This window comes from Dipodomys spectabilis, unplaced genomic scaffold (genome assembly GCF_019054845.1).
Source record: "Dipodomys spectabilis isolate Male_0828 unplaced genomic scaffold, ASM1905484v1 ptg000089l, whole genome shotgun sequence".
NCBI classification, from domain to species: domain Eukaryota; kingdom Metazoa; phylum Chordata; class Mammalia; order Rodentia; family Heteromyidae; genus Dipodomys; species Dipodomys spectabilis.
This window is the reverse complement of record NW_024870766.1, coordinates 10728588-10748518: the sequence shown is the minus strand read 5'-3', so window position 1 is coordinate 10748518 and position 19931 is coordinate 10728588. Positions and strand designations below refer to the sequence as shown.

The following is a 19931-nucleotide window of genomic DNA, read 5'->3' as shown; positions in this document are numbered from 1 at the left end:
ATTAGTTAGGCTGAGACAGCAGCCTTTATTCGACACAATTTACATAAGTTATCAAGATACATCTTGTGTACAATCACAAAACCAAGACATATTTTTACACTTGAGACAGATTTGTATAAGCGTTTTTTCACAATCCTCATGTATTTTAGGTCAATTTATAAATCTCTAGCCAAATGATTTATTTGCATTTGTTCATTAAATTTTCTAGAGGGATTTTAGTAACCTTAATAACCCCTCAACCTTAAACAACCCCCACATCAGCAATCACCAACATGGCATGCGACATATAGTTAGAAACAAAACATATCTCCAAGTACTTTTTTTAAATTTGAAATCAATTTTATTAGGATTTAATTTTTTTAGACAAGTTTTTCCCCTTACTATCGGCTGTAATTTTTTAAGATATTAGCACACACAGTAATCAGTAGTGGGAGCACCCGAGCACATCACGGAACAAATACAGACACAAGTGAATAATTATATTCACATGCAATTTCCAAATGAAGTGAATAGTTCAATTTTACCTATTTTACCAAATCTATACTTATGTACAATTAACAAATTAAGAAAACACTCTCAATCTACCTATCGGATAAAGAATCTGAGGAGATGATTTTGGATTAGTGAGCACTTTTGATAATAACAACATGGGACATACAGAAAACATCAGTGAGCCATATTCAATGAGAATATCTGTTTTACTCATTCACTCTTACACTGAAGGCAAGAATTATTAAAGAAATAGCTCACCATTTTAATTGAGTTTTCTTTTACTTTCATTTCAAGTTCAAAAAGGGAAAGTCACCTCTGCAATACATACAGTTATAAACACATAGAGCTGTAGCCGGCTAATTTTGGAATATTTGATATTCTAGCAATGAAAATAATTTTTTAAAAATATTGTTAGTTATGATTTAAATAATAAAGTAAAAAAATACTATAAATATCTTTGTGATATCTTAATGAAATGAAGCATTGATCAAATAATTTCTAATTGATTGGGCACAATATAATAATATATTATTTGTTTTACTTTACACCACCACCACAACTGTCACTATAGTTAGCATCACTATCGTCAACACCATTCCTGCAACAATAATCAATAATCAGCTGGTTACCAGCTATAATAGTCCCACAATATGACTTTTTTAATGTGTGTGGTCCACAAAATTAATCTCACTGATACGCTAAAAATATACCTCTTATTAGTGTGATTTTTTTTTAAAACGTGGGTGATTTTTAACAAGCAAAGATAATGATTACTCCTTTGTTGTGGATATTGTTCCTTTAAACTAAACTGGTAAATAAAGAATTTAGAATCACCACAATTTTCCTTAGTAGTAGATGAAGACAGAGAAAACAGCAACTTCTCTAGTAGCTTATCTGTGTTTATGATGATGATTCAAAAATTCCCTGCCTTTTGTTTGATTTCACTCTGTGCTATTTCTTCTACAGTTGAAAGTTTCTTTTGGGCCAAATTTTAACAAACAACTTTAGTCTTTGATGACTCATTTATAAATGCAGTAATTGGATTAATCACATAATTAATTAGAAATTACAAACTATTTCTATTAGGTTAAAAAAGGCAATTCAAATAAAATAAAATAATATGTGGTAAATCATGTGCTATGGTATATACAAAAAAGTAAAAAAAAACACTAAGAGCCCTATTTGCAATTTAAAAAGGAATAGTTTTGTGGTAAGAAGGGTAATCAAACTCATTCAGAAGAGATTCATTCATATAAGGATCAGTGTTGCATAGAATAATTCCAGTACAACCTAGAGGTTTGGTCAGTTGCAAACTTGGCACACTGACAGCATCTTATGCTCTCTGAAGGGGATGCTGGTGCACAAAAAAGAAGCCCTCTCATTTTGACTTTGAGCGACTTAGTCCCATCCCCAGTTCCTTGAAGTCAAGGGCACTTGAAATAGAAAGGCTCTCATTCTTTCCAGTTAAACAGCTTCTCAAGGATGATCATGTTCTGCTAGTCCTTCTGTTTTTATTAGTCCAAAAGAAATCACAACAAGAATGAAATATATCAACTGGTCATACAACTTCTCGTGCATACCTCTGGAGGCACATGGCTGCAGGAGAGGACCAGAGAAGAGGATTTCTTTTTAATAGCAAATAGTAGAGCCTTTTGATGTGAGAAGGAGATCTTCCCAGACCTTTATGACTGATGATTATGAGCTTCCTCAACTGCTTCTGCTGGAAATATCCATGGCAACAAACAGCAGATCTATTAGTCTTTTAAAAAAAATGAAACCTGAAAAATACCATATCTTTGATAATTTCTTCCCTCATGCTCTTTATAGAGCAATATCAATAGTAACTGGTATTTCATTGTTGGGGGTGGGGAGTGAAAAATAGAGCAAAGGCAAGTGATGGTTATATTAGGTTGGGGAAAACTGTATTTACATTTCTTTATGAATATAATAAAGATATATAGTCTGTATATGTAAGAAATTCTTTATGGTAATGTTTTACATTTCTTTCAAATTTGAAGTATTTTCATTAAAAATAAGAAAATTCAATATCTGACCCATATTTTAAAGATGGTTACCTCTAAGCCACATCAAAACCTCATCTTGAATAAAGTAGAAGCTTTTAGGTTCATAAATTTCTGATTTAATTTGGGTAAGATAAAAATCTGTATGACTCATTGGGTTTGGTATAAAAAACGTGCAGATATTTTTCATTTAATTCTTCATCCTTTTCTTAAGCTAAGTGAAAGTTTATTTCTAAATGAAATGAATTTTGGAATTAATTTACTGCATTTAAGTATATCAATGCTTCTCATTGGTTTGGGGCTGTTTCTCTCATATAAAATTTGAGGAATGAAATGTTCCATAATACTTACTCCTCACTTCTGTGTATAAAACTATATTTGGAAATGTGCTTTCATCTTTCATAGATCTCTTGCTTTCGGTATCTCAATGCTTAAGGAGTAAGATTAGGAATATATCTTTGTTTTTAAAGATACGAAAACAGGAAGGTGGTATAAGTGACCTGTGTAAGCTCAGTAGCAGATTCAAACCAGAAGCCACAATTTTAATCCCAGCTAATTAAACTTGTACAGTAGCTCTGTGCTACTTTCATTATTAATGGTTAATAAAAGGATGTTTCATTTTTAATGATGCAGACATTGGTTATTTCATTTCATATTATTAAAATAGTTCAATGTATATTTTGCATTTAATTATTGACTTTTTCCACATAATTTCCCAAAGTTGATCAACCTGATCACAAAGATATTATCATTAATGGGGAGAAATAGAGAACTAGGGAGAATTAGTTACAGAGTCCATGTGGAAAATGTTATGGAATCACAGAGGCTGACATCAATTGAATTAGTAAGTTTCATACATTAATAAGACTTATTTGCCAGAGGTTGAATTTTCTCTCTGTGTCAATATATTATTTGAGAGAAAGGAAATATGCAGTATAATTCATGTATTTGTAATTTTTCATAACACAAGTGGTCATGCTTCCTAGAACGTTATGAATTTTTTAGGTCCTTTGGTATGTAGATTGATAATGCCTTGGTAAATGTTTTCAACCAAGGCTACAATATTTTATGGGTCAACACTACTTATTAGCCATTCTTGGCTTTCTGTCTAAAAATATAATTTCATTTCTATATAGTACTATCTTCACTGTATGTTATTTCAATTAAATGGAAAAATGTGCTTTTATTACATGTTTCTGAAATTTCATTGCACATCTTTTTAAAGAGACACAGGAAAAACTTGTACAACTGATACAAAATTCACAATTCTATATATCCTGCTTCATTTTTCCCTTTGAACAGAGATCCTCATTTCCAGTCTGGGACACATGTTTAGGTGCATCTCATATCAGAATTTCAATCCAGAAAGTTGTGGATAATATAAGATGAAGAAGAAAGATTTTTGAACATCTGAAAACATATTCAATTTCATGGTTTGTTTATGTTTTTGTTTCCAACTAAAGGATTGCTTTTCGACCGCCTTTGGAAACCATATTAATCTTTGAGCTTCTGTCTTTTCAGCTCAATTCTTCTCAGAGATTTTTATATTCAGAATTCCTCTCAGTTTCTCTTCATAGCCATGAGAAATCCAGGGTCTCTGAGCTCTATTTTTGTTGGTTTCTTTCCAACACATGACCATTTTCAAATTTCCTGTGTTCCACAACAATGTTGCAAAGCGTTAACACTTGTTTTCTTGCCTGTTGTTTCATGTCTCATGTTTGCTCCTGAATACAAAGCTTGATATAGCAGTATCCAACTACAGTCTTGCTTTGTATATATTTATATCCATTTTATTACCCTGAACAGACATGTTTTTTTCAATGTGTTTGATTGGAGCTAGCCAAAAGTTTGTGCCAGTTGACTATTCTTTTTCTGAGATCCACTTTATCCAACCAGATACAAGCTTCACCAATCAAGGTCTTTTTCATAAACTTTCCTCCATTGGAGAATAGCAAAATCTGGAAAAAAGTCAAGGATATATACATATATACACACATTTTAAAGGACATTTTAATTTAAAGGACATTTAACCATCAAAGAAATGGCATTTAAAAGAAAGTGTCAGGAGGGAAGAAGTGTCAGGCAAATACATTCTGATGCTGAAGATTTCCTCAAAAGTTTTAGGTATATCAGATACTTCACACCATTTCTGTTCTTATCCTGAAAGGAAAAGACTCATCCAATGCATATGAATAGTATTAATGAATAGTATTAAATAATAAAGGCATATCAGCTAATTCTAACTAGTTATATGCTGAGATTGATGAAAGATTTCACAAAATAACCTTGCTAGTTATATTTATGCTGTTTTATGAAATAATAAAGTACAAAATGATTTGAATGCTGAGTAAATAAATAGGACTTTAGTAGTTTGGTAGTTTATACTATAGTATATATATACACAGTATATATGTGTATATATATATACATACATATACAAACACTACAGTTTCTTAAGTTATATTTAGAGCTTACATGCCTCCCTAGGGCCTAAGACTGAAGAGATCTCGTTTTTGATATTAAATATTTCTATTGTTATTATAAAGAAATATACAGGGGGTTATAGTTTCATAAATCAGGGAATGAGTATGACAGTGTTAGTCCTTTCTTGGTGCTCTCTCAGGTTTTCCCTTCTGTCCCCATCTACAATTTGTATAGTTCATTTTCAACATAGTTTCTACTGAGTACCACTGCTTCATTTGTTTACCTTTTGCCCTTCCATTTCTGTGCTCCACTTACCCTCTCAAAGACAGATCAGCCAACAAAGGGATCTCTTTTTGTTGTTAATTTTAGAGAATAATTGAAAGAAACATAGAGAACAGTAGGTTTCTGGTTGGTGAGGAATATTCAAATAACTTTGTATTGTGGCTTGATTCCTTGCTCTCTTAATAAATTATTTTCAAACAAACCTATATTTCTTTTTTACAACTAATCTCTATGGCTAATCACTCTCTGAATGACATATTCTTTCACATAGACTTTAGTAATTTCTTTAACTTTTTATTCCATTCTACTCAAACCCCAGTTAATCCTCTCGGTGAATATTTGACTTTTAATATCTCATCTTTATCTCTAGTGCTTTAAGTCCTAGTTTCACGAGATTTCTTCATATATTTTTTCAGTTCATTTTACTTTATTAAAAAAATTTTGAAAGGATGATCTTCAGAGAAGTTACAGTCATATAAGTCAGGTAAAAAGTACATTTCTGTTTGAATAGTGCACCCTTCCCTCATTTTCTCCCAGTTTTCCCTGACTTCAAAGTTGTATAGTTCATTTCCAACATAGTGTCTAATGGGTTTCACTGCTGAATTGGTTCACCTCCCCTTTTTTTTTTTTTTTTACATATTTTTAGAAATCTCTTCCTTTCTTTCCACATTTATTCTTCTATTTCTTATTTCTATGTCTACTGAAGATGTACAATATGAAATGCTTTGATAAAGAGCAATGAAAATTAATCCCTATACAGATTATTGCACAAGACAGACTGTTATTGATAACATAACAATAAACAAAGTAATTTGTGATGGAGGTATGATAAATTAATTATTTGTAGTGTCATCAGTGATAGCAATGTGTTTTTTATTGAAAGACATGGAATATGGTATTAGATGGAGAGGAGCGAGAAGGGAATTTTTGAAAGGGAAGAAAAATGTGAGACAAGCATTGGAGGCTTAACCTGATTTGAAAAGATTCTGATGTGACTAGAGTCTTGAGTGTGTGGAAAAGTATACAAGGAGCTGAAACTAAATCAATATAATTAAGAGCCACTTTAGAGAACACTAGGTAGGTGACTCATTGGAATGAATCATTGTAGAACTTTAATGTAACCCAACCAGTGTTTTAACAATAACTCTGGCTGCAGTATGATGGCATGATTTAAGATTTCAAGCACAAATGACAAGCTGGGTAAGTAAACTACCAAAATAATGTGAAGAACAAAGATGCAGGCCCAAAGAAGATTAGTGGTAGTGACCAGGGCAGGAAAAGAAGTCTACATAAAATAAACAGAGTGGACTACAGAAGTATAAAAGGTTTCTTGGGAGAGATCTCTTATGATTATTATTTTTCAAATATAATATAAACTCTAGTATAAACTCTAACATATTACAAATATGCATATATAGTATAAACTCTAACATATTATAAATATTAAATAATCTAATAGCAAATAAATAAAAAATGAGCAAAAATCTTAGAAACAATAAATGTATAATGCAGAGTTACCTGAAGAGAATGTCCAGAAGGACTTAGGCTGAATCTAAAAGTTTCATTAAATGAAGGCTCCCGATCATGTCTGCAAACTCTTGTCTTTTTCTTAATCACCTTCTTTTGGGTAGAAATGTTCATTATGTATATTTTCACATATAAATCTGAAAATAACATTTCAAGTCATTCAGCATCAATCAATCATACAATTTTCTTTCTTTTAAAATATGTATTGTTATTGTAAAGGTGAAATACAGAGAAGTTACAGTTACATAAGTAAAAAAAAAGAAGAGTACATTTCCTCTGAATAATGCCATCCCTTCCCTTCTCTCCCACTTTTTCCTTCCTGTCCCTACCTACAAGCTGTGTAGTTCTTTTTCAACATAATGTCTAGCAAGTATCACTGTGGCATTTATTCACTCTTTATCCCACCACTTCTGTGGCCCCCTTACCATTCCAAAGACAAATAAACAAGACAAATTTCTACTAAAAGAATAACTCACGTTATACAAAAGTAGTTAATTGTATTCACTTTGTTCCTATTGGTCTAAGGTGATTTAAAGAATATATTTTTCCTGTAGATTAATAAATATAGCAGCCTATATTAAAAACTAGTGTAAAAGGATCTGATCTATACAGAAAAAATTAAAAATCATTTTTTATATTTTATGATACATTTTATATTCAGACCAAATTTTAGTTACCATTTCTTATAGTACTCAAGATATACCTTAAATAAATTCTAAGATACATTAAACATTATCATAAAGTTAATTACCTGGTAAGTGGTCAGGAGACTTAAATTTGTAAGTAATATTTCTGCACTGAAGAATTTCAACTATAAGTTGTTCACCATCTGTTTTCATTTCCTTTTTTAAGGCAATCTTTATTTCTCCCATCACTTGAGTTTTAACTGAAAGAAATTAAGAAAAAATTGGGAAATATGCAGTTATTTATTAACTTCTTACTTTGGTTCATAATTCATTTATTGCATGTCTATCAATTGCTCAACATTTTTTTGTATAGATGAATTAAATCCAGCCCACGGATTTAAGCAGTACAGCTTAAATTGCACATGTATATACAACAACGAGTTAAATGTAGTAAAAATCTGGTTAAGAAGGGAGGTATGAGATACAAGTAGATATGTTATACAGATGTATAGTTTTCATCCAAACAAGTAATAGGATTGTGGGAAGAAAAACATACTAACAAGTGAGAGAATTATGATATAATTTATACAAGTAATAGAAAATCATGAGAAGTATAATTTGTTTTCCACCAATACTAAAAAACTAATAATATTGAATATTATTTGCACTTCCTTTCTGTATCCTTTGTAAAATAGTAAACATTAATATAGAAAAATAAAATTATATAAGGCAAAATATGACGAATGAAGCAAACTGTTTTTGAGGTATTTTTTTCCTGTACATTGTCTTTAGTCTTACATTATTAAAGAAGCTGTTCAGTCTAGGTTAAATGTTTGATCAATCAACCAAACCCATTCTTAAACAATTCATATATTCTTTTATAGACTCATACACCAACAAACATTTTGTTTTCCATCCTATCCCGTGTTGAACATTGTGATAAACAAAATACAACTGTGACCAAAGCATTCAGGCTTATTGATTTCATAGTTTTGTATGTATTGGGAAGAAATGTATACTTCCATCAATAACTATATAATTAAAAAGCGAAAAGTTTCTAAACTATAAAAGCATGCTTTCAAGAGTGACTATAGGTGGTCCGGAGGAAGATGGCAAAAGAGAAGCTGGAAGCTAAACAAGCTCTTGCACAGAAAGCAGTTTTTGTGTTCCAGTGAACAGTCCTAGGCACACACAAAGTGTGCCATCACAGAACAGGGAGTTTGGCCAGAGAGGAAAAATCCAGGCAGCTTGGGAAAGGAGACAGATCTGAGCACAGGTCCCTGACCGTGGCAGTGGCTGCTGCTGTGGCCACCCTATCAACAGAGAGAGCCCAAAGAAAGATGCCAGGTGTGATGTGAGAGCGGATTCTACTCACCACCAGCAAGAACTGACAAGGAGCAGAAATCGTCATCCTGCTGATGGCAAACAAGGGATGGCCCAGAAACCAAGAGGCTAGAGTGAGTACACCCAAGACATCCTCATTACGTCTCATGGAGTAGTGGTGGGAAGGTAGACCCTCCTCCACCACTAGAGAAGAACTCCATCTTTGATACTGACTCAGGCCCAGCCGAGCAGCTAGCTCCAACTCAGGCCTTGGAAGAAAATAATAGGAGCCATTCATCAGGTCACAGGAACCTAACCTAACCTGCTGGGCTCAGCTTCAGCCAGGGGAAAGTCACCCCACCCAGGCAGAGAGATCTCTGTCCCCAGGGGAGTGATTTTCTTCACTGGGTAAACAGAGCCAGAGGCTGACCTTGCCCACTACAACCTAGGCACCAGGCCAGCAGCAGGAGGGGTAAAAGACAAACAATTGAAACAGTAAATACAAATCCTGAGAATGGCTCCAGGCTGGGCTTTGTGAGTGTCTCAGGAGCTCAGGGAGAAGCTAATCATTGCTGATAGGCCTCAACCCTACCCAGAACCTCATCTCAGCAACTCTAAGCTAGAGGAAGCATATATCTACCTCTTTTGTGATACTCAAAGCAGAACTGCCTCCCACTGAACTAGTCTGGGAGGAGGATCACAAAGTTGTGGGTAATGCAGAGCAATTTTCTGCCTGCTCAAACTGACTTAAGAAACAAATCAAGTCACAGGAAAACTAAACACCACAAGCAAACCAGAGATTCCACCAAGACACTGGTTATGGACACACAGGGGAGACAAGATGTTCCTGCCCGCCCTCCCCCCCACCAAAAAACCCAAATAACTCATTTTTCTATCTAATTAAAAATTTTTTAAATGTTTTCTTTCATAATATATATTTCAAGTGTGTGTGTGTGTGTGTGTGTGTGTGTGTGTGTGTGTTATCTCTTTTAACCTTTAGGTCTTTTTTTTTTACATGACTTAATTGCTGTTCTGCTTATCCCCTGATATATACCCGTTGTTGATTATTAGGCCGTATTCTTCATTGTGTACATACCTAATTCAGAAAGTGATTACTCAATTCACAACCTCTTAGGCTTAATTTCTTTAATAGTAGCATTATTTCTTTATACCTATTAGTCTTTAAGTATTCCATTAATTTTTTTATATTATTTTATTTTTCCTTTTTATCTCTCTTCTTTCATCTATCCTTTTCTTCTATCAGTATTATTTCTTTATACTTACATAATTTTTAAGTATTTCATTTTTTAAATTAAAATTTTTGCTTTTCTATTTTTTTCTTGTTTCTTTATCTTTCTCTTTTATTATGTTCTATCCATTTCCTCTCTGAGATTAGTACTCTGTTAAATTCACTTTTTCCTTTTACCTCTCCACATTCCTCTAATTCAATTTTTCCCCACAATTCACCCTAAACCTATTAATTTCTATTCTGCCGAATCCCTCTTTGATGTTCTGAGCCCATTAAAACATAGTTGTTTGATGTTGAATAGATTGAATCTGTTGAATAAAATTGTATCTGCAGCCATTTTGACTGTGCAACTACAGGACTCTGATTGCTGCTTGCCTTAAAATAGTGTTCTATCATGAAATCAGTGTTACTTTCATACCAAATGGGCAGAACAAGCTAGAAAAACACAAGAAAAAGGGCAAGTCCAGGTATCTCAATTCCCACTCATGATAATGAGACAGTTAATGAAAAATCCAGAGGAGAGTTCCCCAAAACACTACAAACACTACTGGTAAACACGGTGAATGAAAAGATTGAAAGCCTGCAAAGGACTCAGTGTGAGCATGATGGGGAGCAAGACGAGGCTAACCAAAGATTAATACAAGATCTTCACGAGCATGATGAGTCTAGCCAAAAATTAATACAAGAATCTTGTGAGCATGAAGAAACTAATCAAAGAGTAACACAGGAATTGTGTGAGCAAGATGAGAACAGACAAAGTCAATAGAGGCATTCATGGAAGCCATAAACATACAGCTGAAGGAATCCAGGGAGATCACAAAGGGAATGCTTAATGGAGCCCAGCAGAAGGAAAGGGAGTCCAAGGAAACCATAACCAATCAACTAAGAGATTTGAATATAAATACTGAACACCAATTAAAGAAGTAAAGAAGTCCATACAAGACCTAAAACAAAGATCCAACAAAGAATTTGAAGCCATCAAAGCTGACCAATTAGAAGGAAAGGAAATAAAAAACAGTAGGTTAGACCGTGCAGAAGATCGAATGCCAAAAGTAGGATTGCTGGGTCACAGGGGCTCTATGTGGAGCCTTTTGATGAACCTCCATACTGCTTTCCAAAGTGATTGAACAAGTTTACACTCCCATCAACAATGCAGTAGGGTTCCCTTCTGGCCACATCCCCTCCAGCATCTGTTGTTATTAGAGTTCTTGATTATAGCCATTCTAATTGGGGTGAGGTGGTATCTCAATGTTGTTTTGATTTGCATTTCTTTTATGGTTAGGGAGGTTGAATATTTCTTCATGTGTCTATTGGCAATCCTTCTTTCCTCTTCTGAGAAGTTTCTCTGTAAGTCTTTAGCACACTTGTTTATTGGGCAGTTGTTTCTTTGAGGATTTGTTGTTGGGAGATTTAATTTTTTGGGTCCAGGTATATTTTAGATATGAGACCCTTGTCTGTTGTACGGCTAGTGTAGATCTTTTCCCACTCCTTGGGCTTTCTATTGATCTTGCTAGACATGTCCTTTGCCATGCAGAAAACTGCAACTTCATGCAATCCCATGAGTTTTATTTTATCTTTCACTATTTTGATCCCCTTTATGTTTGCATTTTATTGCACCCCTTTATAATGAAGGCTTTGGAAAAACTAGGAATCCATGCAACATCCCTCCATACAATAAAGACTGTATATGACAAATCTACAGCCAGCATTATACTTAATGGCAAAAAAACTAAAGCCATTTCACTTAAACTCAGGAATGAGACAAGGATGTCCACTCTCTCCACTTCTTTTCAATTTAGTATTAGATTGCCTAGATACAGCAATAAGACAAGATGCAAATGTAAAAGGGATCCAAATAGGGATAGCTGAAATAAAACTCTCCCTCTTTGCAGATGACATGATCTTGTATTTAAAGAATCCCATGGACTCCACTCCCAAATTACTCGAGCTGATTCGAAACTTTGGCAAAGTAGCAGGTATAAAATTAACCCTCAAAAATCAATGGCTTTTCTTTATGCCAACAATGAGAAGAGCACCGCTGAAATCATAAAAGCAACTCCTTTTGTAATAACCCCACAAAAAATAAAATACCTAGGAATTAACTTAGCTAAAGAAGTGAAGGAGCTCTATGATGAAAACTTTAAAATCCTGAAAAAGGAAACCAAAGCAGAACTTAGAAAGTCGAAAAACCTCCCATGTGCCTGGATCTGAAGGATCAACATTGTGAAAATGGCAATACTTCCTAAGGCTATCTACAAATTCAATGAAATTCCTATCAATATTCCAACCTCATTCTTCAAGGAAATAGAAGCAACCCAAAAATTCATATGGAACAATAAAAGACCCCAAATAGCAAAAACAATCCTTAACAGAAAGAATAGTGCTGGAGGAATATCAATCCCAAAATTCAAACTCTACTAAAAAGCCACAGTAATCAAAACAGCTTGATACTGGCACAAGAACAGACCTCAGGACCAATGGAATAGAATTGAAAACCCAAAAATGAACCCACAGAACAATAGCCATATAATCTTTGATAAGGGAATTTAAAAAATAGAATGTAAGAAAGATGGCCTCTTCAGTAAATGGTGCTGGCAAAATTGGTTAACTACTTGTAGAAAACTAAAGCTAGATCCTTATATATTACCCTGCACCACAATCAACTCTAAATGGATCAAAGACCTCGAAGTCAAGCAGACACCCTGAAAACATTACAGGATGGAATAGGAGAAACCCTAGGTCTCCTTGGCACAAGCCAAAATTTTCTTAATAGAGATCCAGAAACACAACAAATCAAGGAAAGGTTGGACAAATGGGATTGCATGAAGTTGCAGAGCTTTTGCATGGCAAAGTACATGTCTAGCAAGATCTATAGAAAGCCCATGGAGTGGGAGAAGATCTTCACTAACCATACAACGGACAAGGGTCTCATATCTAAAATATACCTGGAACTCAAAAAAAATTAAATCTCCCAACAACAAATCTTCAAAGAAACAACTGCCCAATAAACAAGTGGACTAAAGACTTAAAGAGAAACTTCTTTGAAGAGGAAAGAAAGATGGCCAATAGACATATGAAGAAATGCTCAACCTCTCTAGTCATAAATCAAAACAACATTGAGATACCACCTCACCCCAGTTAGAATAGCTATAATTAAGAACTCTTACAACAGTTTCTGGAGGGGGAGGGGGATGTGGTCAGAAGGGAACCATACTGCTTGTTGATGGGAGTGTAAACTTGTTCAACCACTTTGGAAAGAACCTTTGTAGGTTCCTCCAAAGACTCCACATAGAGCCCCCCTATGACCCCACAATCCCACTTTTGGGCATTTACCCAAATGTTCACAAACAAGACCATACTAAAACTGCTAGCACAACTATGTTTATTGCAGCATCATTCACCATAGCTAAGATATGGATCCAACCCATATATATATATATATATATATATATATATATACACACACACACACATATATATATTCATATATGTATATATATATGAATTCTATGCCTCCATCAGAAAAATGGTACAGCCCAATTTCTTAAGAAATGAAAAGACTTGGGAAAAATATATATTAAGTGAAGTAAGCCATGTCCAAAGAAACATAGGTCCCATGGTTTACCTTATTTACAACTACTATATGTCTGGGACAAGCAGAAAAGGTCAAAAGCTATGTACATATAAGCAGATAAGATGATGTTAAGTGACATGAATTCCAAGATAGGGACACAAGTAGTTTTTTCTTTCTTGCTATTGTTTCTAACATATTTATAATGTACTATGTGATTTTTTTGATTCTTTGTATATTCCTCCCCTACGATATAACCCCTGTTTTCACTGTATTTGGTGTTGATGCCCTCCATCTTGTATATACACTTCTCTACTTTGGGGAGGGGAAGGGATAAAACAAAATACTTAAATAGTGATACAGGTTGATCCATTGTAACAACGAGACGTACAAGACACTATCTTGAAAAATGGACTTCACACTTTAGGGGGCTTGGAGGAGTGTAGTTGTAGAGTGGGAAGGAAGTGATGGTAGGGGAAAAACAAAGGAGGAGGTAACAATGCTTGATAGGAAATGTACTCATTAGCTTGCACATGTAACTGTAACCCTTCTGTACAGTATTTTTACAATAAAAACATATTTTTAAAAAAGAACAACTATAATGAAGGTGTATGGATAAACCATGTTTCAGCTGAAACCAGAAGAGTAGTTAACTATGAGAGATGGATGGTAAGAGCATTCTTATAGAGAAAAAGGAACAATCATCAGTGGGAATTGCAGCATATACATGGGAAGTACACCCATGTGCTTGTAAGGCATTATTAATAGAGACTATATTAACAGTTTACTTTTGTGTAATGAGAATCTCTTGAAGTTCTATAAACATGACTGTCAAAAATTTGTTCTCAAATACTTTGTTCTCAAGATATCTTCAAACTTAAAAATATGAAGATCTTCAGGAAACTTGCTTATGTGGATTGTTGCTATCAATATTAGAAATTTAAAAACTTTTCATTTTAAAATAAAATATCAGCTCAGATCATCTTAAAGATTAATTCTTGGCTTAATAGAGGACAGATGGATTCTCATCCTGGTTTCTACATTATATCTACTGTTACATGTCATTTTAGAAGTATACTTTAGAAGTATACTACACTGAAAAGGGAAGAGTATTTTACTATTCTTTTCAGAAAATTGTGGATAATCTTTGATATTAAATTTAAATCCAACAAGAGGTGCTTCCATTAAAGGTTAGTGACAATGCGCAACCCTACACAAAATCATAGAGACTTGGTATTTTACTTAAAAATTTTCATTCCACGTTATATTTTGAATCCATATTTTAAGTAGCTTAATTTGATAATAAATATAGCACTCTAAGTGTTGAGAAAAATCTAGCTAAAATAGGGAAAACTATTTGATCCTTATAGTAGATATTTATATTAACTCTTTAATTTTTTTTTACACTTAGTGTATAGACAAAATTTTAAGTTAGAATTTTTGGATTCATTCATAAAGCAAAGCCTTACTTTATTTTGTACACAAGAAACAAAACTAAGATCCAGTTTGTTCCAATCTACCCAAAATACAAAGATTGAACTGGGGTGCTAGTAACTTACACCTATAACCCTAGTAGTCAGGAGAATGAGATCTGAGAATCATGGTTCAAAGCCAACCTGGGCAGGAAAGTGTGTGAGAGTGTTATCTCTAATAAATCATCAAAAACCCCTTGTCTAAAGCTGTAGTTCAAGTGATAGAGAGTAGCTGAGAGAAAAAGCTAAGGAACAGTGCCCAATCCTTGAGCTCACGTCCCAGTACTGGGACACAGAAGCATAATGCATGCATATGCTCGTGCATGCACACACACATCTACACACATCCAAACACACACACAGATTGGTATTTGTGTCAGACATGAGAAATCAATAAAAGATAAAACTCACTATCATATAAAATAGACATCAGGTCTAAGTTTAATAAATAAGACAAATAGAATCACATACATTAAAACTCAATGAGGTAGAGGATAAAGTAGTAGGTAAAATTAATATAAAAATAATGCTGGCGCTTTGGACAAATATTAGCAAAATAGGAAAGCTGGTAGTGAAATGGTCCTTCATATGTTGGTCCTCAATTATCTCAGCACTATATTTTCAATAATTTGGTGTCATGAATAAGGCTCTAATACTATCACATTCTTTTTATACCTTGACAGGAAACTACACATACCATCTAATATATTTATTTGAACTGATGATCTAGAATCCAATTCTGATTATTCCCCTCCACACATACCTATATTCGAGAAAAGTTCTCTTTATTTAGCCAAGTATGGCCTCAAAATCAGTCCTCCCATCTCAGTCTTTCGAATGCTGGAATTACAAGTGTGAGCCAGCTCACTCCACACACATGTCATTTTTATATAAGAATTCCATTCTAGTTCATTTATTCTCTTCCCAGAAAACTTAAAAACGTAGTAGTAAACTCAGGGAAGGACTCCAAAGGTCTAACTCCTCTGAACAACTAAAACAGAGCAAAACAAAAACAAAACAAAAAACAGGACTCTAGGAACAGAAAAGCAAATAACAATAAGACAAAGCCTTATAAAGACAAAGAAAGCAGTTATAGCTATAAGACATGGAAGTTTGCCTGGAAAAGAGAATGAGTTAACCAAAGCCTGAGAGTGTCACCAAATTCCATATCACTAGCATATAAATGTAAAAGAAGCACAGCTAATGCTAGGGAAAGTCAAGCTAAATCAGACTGTTAACCATGACCCATCATATGATGATGAAGTTCTGAGAATCTCACAGAATGAGAAACAACAACAACAGCATCAACCAGCCAGGGCTCTCATGACTGGTACTCCAAGGTGCTTAGAAGAAGTATACAAAGTTTACTTTCTCTGGATAAAGACATACTGTGCTTGTAGGAATAAACACTGGCAAAATGATTATTGAATGGTTCTCAAAAGTGATAGCAAAATCTTGTCTAGTAGGTTAGTATATCTATAAAACAGCTGTATCTCTTTTCTCCAAAGCTGTAGCGAAGTAGCTAGAACCATTCTCTCATCTCTGAAACCATTGCTGGCATGAAGCGGGGAAGAGATTACTGAAGAAGTAGCTAGCTTATATTAATTGAACAAATGTTGGGTTTCATTGTGAATACATATATTATATACATGTGTAATGTATATATGTCAAAGTATATAATATATGTATATGACAAACACCCATATGACTGTATATGATGCATAATATATTTATATAAGTGTATATAAGTATATCATGTAATTTAATGTGATCATATTCACTTCCCTCTATTACTACCTGTTACCACCCACCACTCATCTCCCATCTTCTTCCTGGGAAAAAAGGATTCCTTCTGAGGGAGAAAATCAAGGAAAAGTAATATTGGCTCCACTTCTATTTGGATACAACAGAAACTGTGGATTAGAGTTGATCACACTAATGAACGTGATGGAAGTTTTCTGGGAGAAATTAATTTTATAGGTCATATAGTTCTTTCATATGCGTAAAACTCTACATACCAGCTTGAAGAAATTTGCTGTTTCCCACCTTCTCACTTAGGAAGAAAGCTGAGTTAAAAACTTGCTAATTTAAAGTTCTCGAGTCATCACCTTGCCTGTTTCTTTCTTGGAGCTTTAACTTCACACGCTTCACAGTGTGATGCCTGTGAAATTCCTGCTTTCACCATATTCAATGCTATTTCTACTTGCCCTGTATTATTTCTACTAAAGGAAGAACAGGATATCATACTGAGGTCTCAAAGTAGCTGATTGCAGGTCAACATATTAATCATACCTATACTGTAGCAGGGTCTCTCAGTGATTTTGTCTCTTGAGGTAAATATATGAATAGACTCAGAAATCTGTGTCTGTTTTCTACACAAGATGGGAAGTGGCAAGAGATCTGGTGAGACTTTGAACCAGAAAAAGCATCATCACGTGGTATGATCACGTTTTAGAAAAAAGAGCAAATTGCCAGAAGAAAAAACTGAATCAACATACAGAATTTCTCTGTGTCCATTTCAGAAAAGAATAATGATTAATTTTACACTAGGAAAGATAGTCATCCTGCAAAACTAGGACTTAATAGAAAGAAGAAGAGCAAGGGATGGAGACTGTTTTGTGTCTGTATTTTAATCTTAGACTAAACCTTAAAAGGCATAGCCAGCAACTCTTTTGGCCAGCAACTTTTTAAACTCTGTAACAAATGGAATATGTAATCCACTAGTTGTTTATAAGTATATATTAGGACATTATATAGCTGAGTTAGATTAAATAACAAAAGAAAAGCCGGGTGCTCATATCGGTTAACCTATCATTTCAGGGTTAATATCTGAGGATCTCAGTTCAAAGTGAACTCAGGCAGAAAAGTCCATGAGACTCTTATCTTCAACTAACCACAGAAAGCTTTCAAGTAAAACTGTGGTTCAGTTGGTAGAGTTCCAGCCTTGAGCAACAAAGCTGATGGACAACACCCAAGTCCTGAGTTAAAGCCCGAGTACTGTTCCACTACAAAGAAACACCACAAGAAAAACAGCAATAAAGATTTCTAAAAAAAATTCTCATATTTGTATGAGATTCTGTACAACATTGCTTAAGGATGCAAAGTGATTTAGAAAAAGTAAATATTGATTGAGAAAATATTTTTCTTGCATTATGGTAATTTAGTCATTGAGTAAATTGTTTTATATCAAAATTATTAAATTCTACTGCAAATTCAATAACTTTTTCTAACATAAGTTCATTCTAGGCAAAAGTCTCGTTAGAGGTTAATGTTTAATTGAATTAACTGGGAGTTAAGTAAAATATGGAAAAGGAGGAAAGAACAGTATTTTTAAAAAGGACAATTTATATAAGGAAAGAAGAATAAACATAATAAAATTCTAATCAACACTTAGACTTTTTTTGCATTAGCAAATTCCTGTTAATAAAAACAAATTAGCAAGAAGGTAGGTCATTAAAGCTAGAGACCCAAGTGTGACTTGGTGCTATAGAAGCAAATTTAGCCCTGAAAGTCTCTCACCTCATAATTAGTTGCCTAGCTCCCATCACTCATTTCAAAGCTAGAAATTAAAATAAACTTTAAAAGACACACAGTAAAACATTCTGAGTTCTAAGTTACCAGATCCCTCCAATTTGTTTTTCCTTGCATGCAATGTAAAAGTGTGTAAATAGATTCTTGTGACAACAGCTTCAGCTTTATAGGATTGTAAAATTTTGGGAAATTTTCTTATATTGTTTAGTTCTGGTCCTTCATTTTTTAAACATTTTCTACTGTAAATAATTTTCTTTTGACCAAATTCTGTTATTATGGAAATATTTTTATTAATCTTATTTTACTTGACAATACCCAAAGACTTGATGTATATTCAATTTTGCTTGTATTTTTCTTCATTTTATTATTTCTACTCTAGAAACTTCACATATATATGCTGACTTTTGCTTTACAAATGTCAAGATTTCTTTTCCTTATTACTTTTTTAGAGTATTTTTTTATTATCTTTAAGTAGTTGTTCAAAGGGTTTACCATTCACTGAAGCAGTTTTTGAATCCAATGCATCTTGATCAATGTCACCCCTTTCAACATTTTCACCCATCTCTCCCAACCCAACCTTCCCTTTGCTTATCTTAATTTTAAGTTATGGATTGAATTTTTTGTGCCATTTCATGAGGCAGTTTATGTGTGCAATACATCTCAGTCTGTGTCACTACTTTAACATTGTTACTTTTATGCATTTATTTTTCTTTTTTATTATCTTTAAGTAGTTGTACAGAGGAGTTACCATTTAACAAAATACTTATGAATACAACACATCTTAGTCAATGACACCCCTTTCAACATTCTCATCCATCCCTTCCCTACACATCTCATCCCTCATTCTTCTTAATTTTGTAGGCTATACATTGAATTCTTGACTTCATTCTCCCCCTCTTCTCTCTCCTTCCTGCTTTTCCAGTGCCATTATGTGAAGAAACTCTTGTTTCTACCAGTATGATATTTAACCTGAACCCGATCACATGGTTCCAGATGCCATGAATGGAAACCTCTGAAATCTTGAGCCAAAATAAATCTTGCTCTTTTTGTTTTGCCATTCCAGAGACATCTAATAGTAACTGAAGAAATAATATTAGGCTATTAAAGATGACAAGTAGCAGCTGAATAATTATCTTTTGTCCTCATCCATGTGGAACAGAGTATATATTATTGACCTGATTTTGTATATTTTATGTTCACTAAATAGAAAAAAAGTCATATTAAATTGGATGTTCCTATCAAGATGGCCCAGAATGATAGGCAAATTCAGTGCCAACAGTGTGTGTGTGTGTGTGTGTGTGTGTGTGTGTGTGTGTGTGTGTGTGTTCTTGTGTTTGATGTGTTGTGAAGCAGATTTGGAAGAAAGTCAACATTTGTGTGTGAAATCATTACAGCAAACTTAGAAAATGGTTA

The 19931-nt window shown here is 33.8% G+C and overlaps 1 protein-coding gene across 1 annotated transcript in view; it reads right to left on the bottom strand.

Annotated features, from left to right (window-relative positions):
* Positions 1 to 4330: 4330 nt before the first annotated feature.
* Pclo (piccolo presynaptic cytomatrix protein) overlaps positions 4331 to 19931 on the bottom strand; it is a 280740-nt gene continuing 265139 nt past the window's right edge. Inside the window, 3 exon segments of the mRNA XM_042684701.1 lie at positions 4331 to 4471; positions 6738 to 6883; positions 7498 to 7632. Of these exon segments, the coding sequence (XP_042540635.1) occupies positions 4331 to 4471; positions 6738 to 6883; positions 7498 to 7632 (422 nt within the window).